Raw genomic sequence first — 10,170 nt, forward strand, 5'->3', positions numbered from 1 at the left:
TTACGGCCCCACGTAACTCACAGTAAAGAGTGCCGCCCGACAACGCTGTCCCTACGCACAAGCGTTCTTTCCAAGGGCTCGTGTGAGCCGCGAGCCAGGCGCAGAGCCGAGCGGAGCCAGGGGACCTGGACCGCCAGGTCCCCCGCGCCTCGAGGCGGGAGCTCGGACGGCTGCGGACCGTCCCCAGAGCGGCCGCCAGGGGGCGCGCACACACGGCGGCGTGGAACTTCGCGCTTTGTCCCCTCGCGCGGTCCGTCTCCGGGCGCCGCGGCGGGAAATCCGACGGGCTCCTCCCGGCCGCCGCCTCTTACTGCCCTGGCGCGCCTGCCTGGGTCGGCCCGCTGAGATGGAGGAGGACGAGGCGGCCGAGGAGCAGCAGCGATTCTCCTACCAACAGGTACAGGAAAGCCGGGTCCCGGCCAGGCTGCGGGAGGACGGCGTCGAGCTGCTGGAGAGGGAAAGGCCCCGAGGCCTGGCGCTTCTCGGGGCGCGTCCCCCGGGGCGGAGGGCGCGCTCGGGCCGCGTGCGCCTGCGCCAGCTGGGCTGCCGCGGGGGGTGCTGGGAGGCGGTATCCTCGGTAACGCGGGTCCGAGTCGCGCGGCAGCCTTATTGCGCGGGACAGCCGCAGTCTCCCTTCTCAGGGGTGTTGTGAAGATGGGGTGTGAGCATTTGGAGGGGATTCAGGCCAAGCACGTAGCCCGATGCCCGGCACGTGGCCGCCGTGACGTGCGCGCTCCGTTCTGCAGACGCGGAGACGGCCTGCGAACCTGGGTGCGACGCGGGCCATGCGGTCCCGGAGCCCATCCTTCCCGGGTGGGTTCCGGTCCCGCCTCCGCAGCCCGAGGGTCGCTTCGGCGCTGCGCGAGCCCAGCTTTCCTGTTTGCAGAATAACGGAGTAACAGTAACCCCCTCCCAGGGGCGGCCCTTCCTCTAATCGCCCCCGGAGTTAGTACAATGGGGCAGGATCGCGGGAACCAACCGTAAAGCCCCAAAGAGATAAAAAGCCAGAACCAGGGCGGTATCCTCAAAGAGGGGGCACTCAAGGGTCGCGAAGGAGCTCAGGGCGCGGGAGTTCCCTCCTGCCAGTGTAACACTAAAGCTGTTTTACCCACCGCCTGCCTTTATTTTGAGAAGTGTAAGATTTCAGGAGAAGTTGGCGAGAATAGTCCACTCAGCAGCCGTATGCTCCCCACCTGGATTCACCAGTTGTTAGCACTTGGCTGTGTTTGCTCCTTTGCTCCCTTTTTTTCTGACTCATTTGAGATACAATCACAGATACCTTGACCCTTTCCCTGTAAGTTGTAATACTTTATAGTATGCTCTCCCGACCACAGGGGTATTCTGCATAATCTCAATGATCACACTCAGCAAATTTAATACGGATAAAATCCTATTATGTAATGTTCGGTCCACCTTTATGTTCCCGGTGTTCCAAAGCAGTTTTTTTTTTTTTTTTTCTAGTGGTCTTTTTTTATTTCACCCAGGATCCAGTCAAGGAACATAAAGTGCATTTAGTAATCCTGTCTCTGATCTTCCCTGGACCGGTTAGTTCTCCATCCTCTTTTTCCTGACATTGATGGTTTTGAAGAGTCCATTGATGGCAAAGGTGTAGCAGGAGATAAAGTCTTTGAGAAGGGAGCTGGCCTTTCCATTTTTGTATTCTCAGCCCCGAGTACAGAGGCTGGTTCTCAGTGCCCAATAAAGAACCAGAGGCTGGTTCTGCGTGCTGACAAGATGAGTAAGGCTGCAGAGCTGGGCTGAGAAACTGGTGAGCAGGTTGAAGATCCCACCATTCATTGAACCAGCTGTTCTTGGCACTAGGTAGGTGGACGGTAGTGAACAAAACAGACAGGGTCGTGCCCTTGAGGAATTTAGGGTCTAGTGGGTTAGCGTGTGCAGCATTGCAGAAGGCAGTTGGCCCCATCCAAGAGGCGTACAGGAGGAGGAGAGACATTAAAAAACTTCCTGGAATGTTCGGAAGGCTTCCTGTCCTGTTCCCCGAACCTCCCCCTGCCCCACGCATACCTAAAAAAGATGACCTGGGAAGGTCTTTATCCCTCCCCGGGTGATGGTCCCTTTGTCTCCTGCCAAAGGCCTCAACTTCCTAGTCTTGTGACCTCTGAAACTAAGGAAGGTAGTTGCCCTTGCTTATCTGCCTGGCCTCTACCTGGGTCCTGGGTCCTCGGTCCTCGACCTGTGTTTCTGCGGTTCCTCCTCATCTTGTCTCAACTGTGAACACTTGCTGGTAGGGTTGATGCTGTCTTGGCTTCAGCTGTCCCCGTGTCCAGTTCAGTTCTGTCTCCACCATAGAGGAGCACACCTAGGGGCTCAAGAAGTTTGCTGACATGAGACTGAGATCTTGGCTTAACTTTGTTTTGCTTCTTTGCTCCTCTGCATGGGAAAGATATGTTACTCAGTATCCAAAAGGGTTGCTAAGGAGCAGTGAGGGTCCTGGCGAGGTGGGCTAGCAAGCCAACGAATCAAAGGAGGCTCAGCCGCGCCCGCACAGGCCTTTCCCAGCCAGTCCTGAGCGTTTGTCTTTTGTCACACGCAGGCCCGGGGCTGGCAGAGACTGGCCGCAGGGGGATGGCATCGCCTCCTTTTTCGCTTGATTAACCCCTGTCTGGTTTTTCGTTGTTCCTCAAACACCTGGCATGGGCCTTTACTCAGTAGGAACGTGGTCCCTGTTCGTGGACTACCCGAGTAAAGTCATGCAGATACTTTGCAAGTGTGAGTCCGACTTTTCTCCCCACTGACCTGCCATTGTAATTCCTTATCTTTACTTGACCTAAATCATAACCATTAACTAGGAAGTAATGTTTCTACAAGCCACACTCCAGAGGGCCTCATTAATTTATTAGTACACTTGAAAAGTCACTCAGCCATTATGGAAAGTGCTGAAGGAAGGAAGCGCAGCAGACCCTCTCCTTGGTCTTAATTTTCCAAGATGTGCAGAGCTCTTCTTTGCAACCTTACCCATGAAGTATTTTGATTTTCGCTTCAGAGGCTAAAAGCAGCCGTTCACTACACTGTTGGGTGTCTTTGCGAGGAAGTTGCATCGGACAGAGAGATTCGGTTCAGCAAACAAACCATTGCGGCCATCTCGGAGCTGACTTTCCGGCAGTGCGGTAGGAAGCCATGGCCTTTCTGTAGGTGTATAGGCATCCCAGAAGTTGCTTTTGCCTGGGAGAAAAGTGTGGGTGGGTGCCCTGGCTTGTCATCCCAACAGATAGAGAACGTGATCATCAGGCATTGTTCGTGAGACAGTTCTTTGCCGTAAAATTCAGATATTTTATGAAAAGAACTTTTTTTTTTCCTGTTACCTAACACTGGGTATTAACACCTTTGTTTTATTTTTTAAACTGCCTGGAACATTAGACATTCAATTTTTCACCTCATTGCTTTATAACATTTTTATGTCCACCATGCCATGGTTTATTTGACAGCTGGGCTTATGACATTGGTATCTGCTTGACGTTAGAGAAAATTAATGTCCTCTCAAGCTCTAACTTGTAGCCAAATTTAAGATTAAGGGCCAGTTTCACAGAAGGAAGGGTGTAGCCACAATACCTCAATTATGACAAGGAGGCCATAACGAATAAAACTGCTAAAGGCTCCGGAAATGCCTCCTCTCGCCTTTTTTTTTTTTTTTTTTAAGTTTATTTATTTTTGAGACAGAGAGAGACAGAGCATGAACGGGGGAGGGTCAGAGAGAGAGAGGGAGACACAGAATCGGAAGCAGGCTCCAGGCTCTGAGCCATCAGCCCAGAGCCTGACGCGGGGCTCGAACCCACAGACCGCGAGATCGTGACCTGAGCGGAAGTCGGACGCTTAACCGACTGAGCCACCCAGGCGCCCCTCCTCTTGCCTTTTAAAGGGCTTGTTGCATTAGTCACTATGCTAAACGTTCCGAAGTTCCACTTTTCCTCCTTCTGAAATAAGATTGAGATCAGGGTAGCTAAAGCACATCTTTTTCTCTTTCAGAAAATTTCGCCAAAGACCTCGAAATGTTTGCAAGGTGGGTAAAGAGGCTGGTTCTCTGATGCTGTGTGCATTCACATCCCATTTGTACTCTCCACCTGCTGCTGTGTTTCAGGCGAGCTGTATGCAGTCTGTGTGTGCGTGTGGATTTTCTGGAGGCTCATCTCTAATCATGATTCTGCAAGAATATCACATCCGCTTTAATCACGTCCATTCAGACTTGATTTGGCCTTTTTTTTGTTTTGTCTTCCAAGCACTTTTTGTGCAAGAACCAGAGCCGTTCACTTGGCGGCTACAAAGATGTGCAGGGCAGCCCCGGACGGTGAATGTGCAGGGTGCGTGTGCTTTGCAGAACGTTTCCGCGGGACGGTGCGCGGGGGAACCACGGCGCCCGACACCCACCCCGTCCGCCTGGCATTCACCGCCTTTGTCACCAGCGAGACATACGCTCCCTGAAAAGTGGGTGATTTGCTCTCAGCTGGTAAGCTTTAGCTTTTACAGGTGATTTACGCTCATCTCTTCAATTAGGACCTCAGGTAATTGAAAACAATTGGCAAGGAATTGCTTTTATGAAGCAGTTTGAATGACTGAGGCCGGAAAGGGCTGGAGCTTTCTAATTTGCTAGCACTTCTGAGTTGGTGCCAGCCTCTTCCGTACCCGGCGCTTTTCACCTTGCTCCCGTTAGCTCTGTGTTGCTCGGGTGAATATTTTGAATGAATTAAAGCAGTAGGTTCTTGGAGGGCAGACTCTAAATCTTTCCCATCCCTACGTGTAGGAGTCCCTAAAAACCGCTTAGCATCTTCGGCTTGGCCAACAGGGCTAAGATCATATTATGGAATAGTCATAGCTCATGTGGTTTATTCTTTGTTAATACGGGTGGTGGCCCCTTTCATGGCGCCCATTATCTCCCGTCCCCCGCCCGCAGCCCCCTCGTCTCCTGTGACACCCATTTATCACCTTTCCTTGCCATTTCTTTCCTTCTTTTAAAAATACAACTTCTTTTTATTGCAAAGGGTAGCACAAAAATGTAAATAAGCAAATGAGTATTTAATTTGAACATGAAGATTATCGATAGAGAGTAGGGTTTCTCTGCCTCAGCCCCGTTGACAATTTGCACCAGATCATTTTGGGTTGTGGTGGGGACTGTCCTGTGCATAGTAGGGTGTTTATTGACTCCTCTGACCTCTCCCTGGTAGATGCCCGTAGCGCGGCCCCCCGTTGTGACTTTTCTTGCCATTTCTGTGTTTGCTGTGGGAAAAGACCACAAACGTTTTTAGATGCTTCTATAAAAATACTAGACATAAAAACAAAATTGGAAATATTTAGCATTGTAGTACATTGAGCTTTCAGGCACTGTGTTTTTATCACTACATCAAGGGGTTGATTTTTGGGGCGCCTGGCTGGCTCCCTGGTGGAGAGGGTGACTCTTGATCTCGGGGTTGTAAGCTCGAAGCCCCATGCTGGGGGCTCTTAATAATAAGCTTAAAAATAAGCTCTTAATAAAAAAATGTCAGGGGAAGGACTCCCTAACTCTAACCATGCTTTAAAAAGAAAAAAAAAAAAGGTTGATTTTCTTTTGCTGGGTACTTGGTGAAGGGGGGGAGAGTGTTATGTTTGTCACTTAGACCGTGAGTTCCCCAGGGAAGGACATCATGTAAGTCGAGGGGTCTGGGTAAAGGCTCTCACGCTGTTCTTGTTTAAGTGAGCACGGCAGAGACGTACTGACCAGGAGATGCCTCACCTTCCACGTGTCTGAGAGTGTCCCACAGCACCCTGCACGCTGCCGCCACCCTCTGAACCCTGAGCCGACGCAAGTGCAGATTTTCTTTGAAGACTCGGCCTTTGTCTTAATTTCACACTGATCTTCATAATGTTTCAGTTTGCCGTCATATAAAAAATCCTGTTTTAAAGTTTATCATGGGGTGAAATTGATATTCCCAGAAGGTTAGCTTCGTTTATCCTGTGGCTTTGTATTTTCCCTGTGGCCACTGTCTTCTAGAACTGTGAGCACCACAAAGGGTCAGGGTCTGTTTCAGGCCAGCCTAAGTAGTCTAAATAGGCTGGCTGGGAACTTAAGCGGTATTTGTAACATTGTTTCTCTGAGAAAATAGTGCCTAAATTTGAAATAGTTTGCCTGTAAACCCTGGCAAGTTATCTCACAATTTAAGTTGTGAGTTTCCTTTATTTAGCTTTGCAATCTCTAGTCACCTCATATTGTCAATGTGTTAAAGAGGTAACATCTTGAAGAAGATAGATCCTGGACAGTGAATAAATTCTAGGAAGACTTTGGGAATAGTCTTTACAACCTGTGTCGCTAAAAGTGTCATATGAAACGTCGCTGTGTAATCTTCTCTGGAGTAATTTTCTGGAGTCAGAGGTTTGATTTAGGAGAGTCTCTGATGTGCAGCGGCCGCCATCGGATATACCTGCCCCCACCCCCCAACCCATTTAGGGAAGTGGTAACTTTCAGGTGGTGCCAGCTAACTGGCGGAGTAGTGGCGGGGGGGAGGGGGGGGGGCGGCGTCCTGGTGCTTGCGGCCCGCTAACTAGAGGTCGTCTCCTGGAGTGACACGGTCGGCAGAGGCGGCCGTGATGAGATGACGCTTGATGTTTGCACATTTAGCAGGATGGGGGGGTTCGGCCAAATACAGAGTAGAATTTCCGTGTGAGTTTATCGGTAGCGGCGCGGGTACCCAGTGAGGACGCTGTGTGTGCTGGTTGTTCGGGACACGCGCCTACTTGTTCCTGTGTACACACTTTCTCCTTATTTTTGGAGGAAGTTAGAAATGGCAAGAAGGGGTGTAACCAGAGCAGTAGGTTATTGACTAGAGCTTATCAGACCTATCAGCTTTACCTGTTGGAGCCAAGATACGAGGACTGGAATGAGAATTGGAGTCCAAGTCATGAGCAAGACACAGACCCCAGTTGACAGGATGTTCTTTGTTCTAGCCAGGCTATTGTGGGGGGAGTGCGGTACCTCCCTGGTGGGGGTGGGGTGATCGGGGACATCCGTGTGAGCTTTTTCCTGTGGTTTCACCCTTGGAGAAGAGCCTCGGGAACTTGTATCTTTTCTTTGTTCTTCTACTTAGTGTCTATTAGGCGTAGGCAATCTTTGTGTTGTGAGACTGTGCTGTTTTCTCTTTCCGCTGAAAGTGTGCACATATGTGCTGCTTCCTCTTTCTGTGGTGTTCACTGTGACCGTGGTGCTCCAGCAAGTCCCTGCTCAGGCACCCGGGGCCTCAGGCAGAGGTGGACAGATGGGCTTCTGTTTTCCTCAGTCTCTTTATTTAATTGGTATCTTGGCTAAGTCACTTCACTCGTTTTTATGTCATGGTTGCTTAATGCATTTAATTTAAAAAGATGGGCTACTTAGAGATCCTTGCTGGTTTGGACTCTGACCATGAACTTTTGGGTTTCATCAAAACTTGAAATGATACTAAACATTTTGGTGAATTGTTCCTGCCCTTTCTACAGACACGCAAAAAGAAGCACAATTAACACGGAAGATGTGAAGCTCTTAGCCAGGAGGAGTAATTCACTGGTGAGAGATGGATTTCTTTCCTCACTCCCCTTTCCCATCAGAATACATTATTCCCAATTAATCACTTGCAGCCATGAAGCGATTCCCCAGGGCACCTTGCATTAAAAACGAGAGATGGTTGAACCATTCAGGCCTGCCCGTAATTTATGGTCACTCTTTCATCATGATGGATCTCGCTGAGCCAATTTGGAATTTTCTAATCAGCACTCTCTGCGTTTCATAATTTGCCTTTTTCGTAACATCTCCAAACTTTGGCCCTGCCTTTCATTTACAGCATGATGTCAGAGACAGACCCCAGGCTAGAGTGTATGGAGACAGTTCCATTACGGTGCCCGCAAGTCTGACGGGCCAGGTATGGAAGGAGTGTCCGTACGGCTGGGACGGGCAGCAAACTGAGCACGTTGTCTGTCTTTTCAAAGAAATCTAGAAGTCATCTCGACCAGGCCCTCATTTTACAGGTGATGCTGTGATCATCCCAGGCCGGTGGCCCAGGGCAGATCCAGGGCATCTGTGAGGTTTTATGACCTAGTTTAATTCCCGCAGTAAAAATACTTTACTGTGAGCTCCACCAGGGCGGGGGTTTTTATCTCTGCTCCATCTGCCGTGCCTAGAATAGAGCCTGGCGCACAGCAGGTGCTCAGCAAGTAGTTGTTGAATGAGTTTGTATAGCAGTTGACAGTTTACAGGGGACTTTTATAGATGTTATTTTACATGTATTATTTAAACCTCACAACCACCCTCTGAGGGTCTTTAAGAACAGGATTTATTAGCCCGGTTTTACAGGGGAGGCAGCTGGAGTTCAGTAACTTCCCAGAGCTGAAAACGAAGCTCTCTGGTTGATAGCTGAGCCCTAACCTTCTGGCCCAGGATCTAGTGCTGTTTTTACCCGGCTCTCTTTTCTCTGCTCTTCTAATATTCTTTCTTCAAAGTTTAAGTCAAGGTTAAAGATGATGCGATCCCTAAGGAAAATAGCTAAGGTGACTGGCGGTGCTGTGTGTCAGTGGGAAAGACGCTCCTCTCTGTCCGTAAATTCGGTGCGGGTCAGAGCTGTTCGTGGTCTGTTTCAGTGGGCAGTTTCTACCTTTTGCAAAGGACTGGTCAGTGCCAGTCACCTTAGAATATTAATTGGGACGTTATCTGTTTATTGCACATTTGTTTACCTGCAAATATGATTTTTATTTTGGACTCTTAATTTTTTATTTCATCTGACAGGGTTGCAGCTAAATTTAGGCATTTGACGAAATGCTCCCAGAGGGCAGGGACCCTGTGTTCTGTACCTTCTGCTCCTACTATCTGGTGCATAGTAGCACCCAGTAATGTCAGTTGGCTACATTTAGGGGGGTGTTGGCTGTACTGGAGTTGGTGTAGAGTACATTTAGGACTGGCGTGCCTTCTGCAAGTTCCACTTTTTTTTTTTTTTTTTAATGTTTATTTATTTTGGGGTGGGGAGGGGCAGAAGGGGAGAGAGAGAAATCGAAGCAGGCTCTGGGCTGAGTGGAGGGGCTCAATCCCACAACCGTGAGATCATGATCTGAGCCAAAATCAAGAGTTGGACACTCAACTGACTGAGCTACTCAGGCGCCCCAAGTTCCACATTTTAACTCTTCTGATTATTCAAGGAGCTCCTTCCTACCTGTTTGGTAGGAGTGTGGGCAGCAATCGGTTGATTTTTGTAGTTGATTACTTCTTCCAGAAAAAATGGAAGGAATGTAACCTAGGCTTGTTTCACTCTAGGAATGTAACCCAGGCTTTCACTCTAAGGAATGTAACCCGGGCTTTTCCACCCAGATTCTTAGGGTGGGAGTGGTTGGGAGGGATGTAGATTCCCACTGCCTCCCCCAGACTTATAAAATGGCACAACCAGATAATGTATTTCTTCCTCCCTCCCCCCTTCCTCTTTCTTTCCTCCCCCTTCCTCCCTCCCCCCTTCCCCCTTCCCCTTCCTTCCTTCCTTCCTTCCTTCCTTCCTTCCTTCCTTCCAGCTAAAATACATCACAGAGAAAAGCGAAGAGCTTGCACAGTTTAACTCAGAACAAAGAGCAAAAAAGAAGAAGAAATTAGAGGAAGAAAACCAAAAACCAGTGGAGCCAGCAGAGGCTGCAGCAGCAAAAAAGGACAATTCGAGTCTGTAGCTGTCACTGGCAAAGGCAGCCTTCAGCAGGGAGGGTTGCCAAGAGCTTGCGTTGCCACAAAGGGATTTTCCAAGGGATCAGTAGAGATTAAAATAAAAAGGCTAAGAGGCTTGCTGGGCTGCTTTCTCAGAGTCATTGGCTGCCAAAGCTGGTGTCAAAGAGACCGGAAACTCTCCAGCAAAATACTCCCGTCTCTCACCCTCCACTAACACGGGAGGGTTTGAGTGGCAAAGATTGGAAGTTGTATATATTGCTAATAAAATTGTGTCAGCAGCTTAAATGTAGTCAGTTTTTTCAAGCAAAAATGTTATTCTTCTGTGTCATTTTTCAGGCTGACAGTCCCTGAAAGATGAATACAGCTCTATTTATTTAGTCCTTTTGACCACCAATATAGCTTTCAAACCTGGGTCACTTGTGACCACAAGGTAAATGTGACATTTGGAAATTGTGTTACTTTTTACAGATGATTTTCTCCAGAACACACTTGATGCAACTTTTCTCTGGGTTATTTTGTAA

At 49.0% G+C, this 10,170-nt stretch overlaps 1 protein-coding gene across 1 annotated transcript; it reads left to right on the forward strand.

Moving 5' to 3' along the window:
• The first annotated feature begins 252 nt into the window (after nucleotides 1–252).
• CENPS (centromere protein S) lies at nucleotides 253–9,934 on the forward strand. The gene is made up of 5 exons (XM_040460980.1): nucleotides 253–397; nucleotides 3,005–3,128; nucleotides 3,985–4,018; nucleotides 7,456–7,522; nucleotides 9,505–9,934. Exons 1-5 carry the CDS (start codon nucleotides 347–349, stop codon nucleotides 9,652–9,654), a joined length of 426 nt encoding a protein of 141 aa, XP_040316914.1. The 5' UTR covers nucleotides 253–346; the 3' UTR covers nucleotides 9,655–9,934.
• Nucleotides 9,935–10,170: the final 236 nt, after the last annotated feature.

The sequence above is a fragment of the Herpailurus yagouaroundi genome, unplaced genomic scaffold (genome assembly GCF_014898765.1).
Source record: "Herpailurus yagouaroundi ecotype Mexico unplaced genomic scaffold, PumYag 77, whole genome shotgun sequence".
In the NCBI taxonomy this organism is placed as follows: Eukaryota; Metazoa; Chordata; class Mammalia; order Carnivora; family Felidae; genus Herpailurus; species Herpailurus yagouaroundi.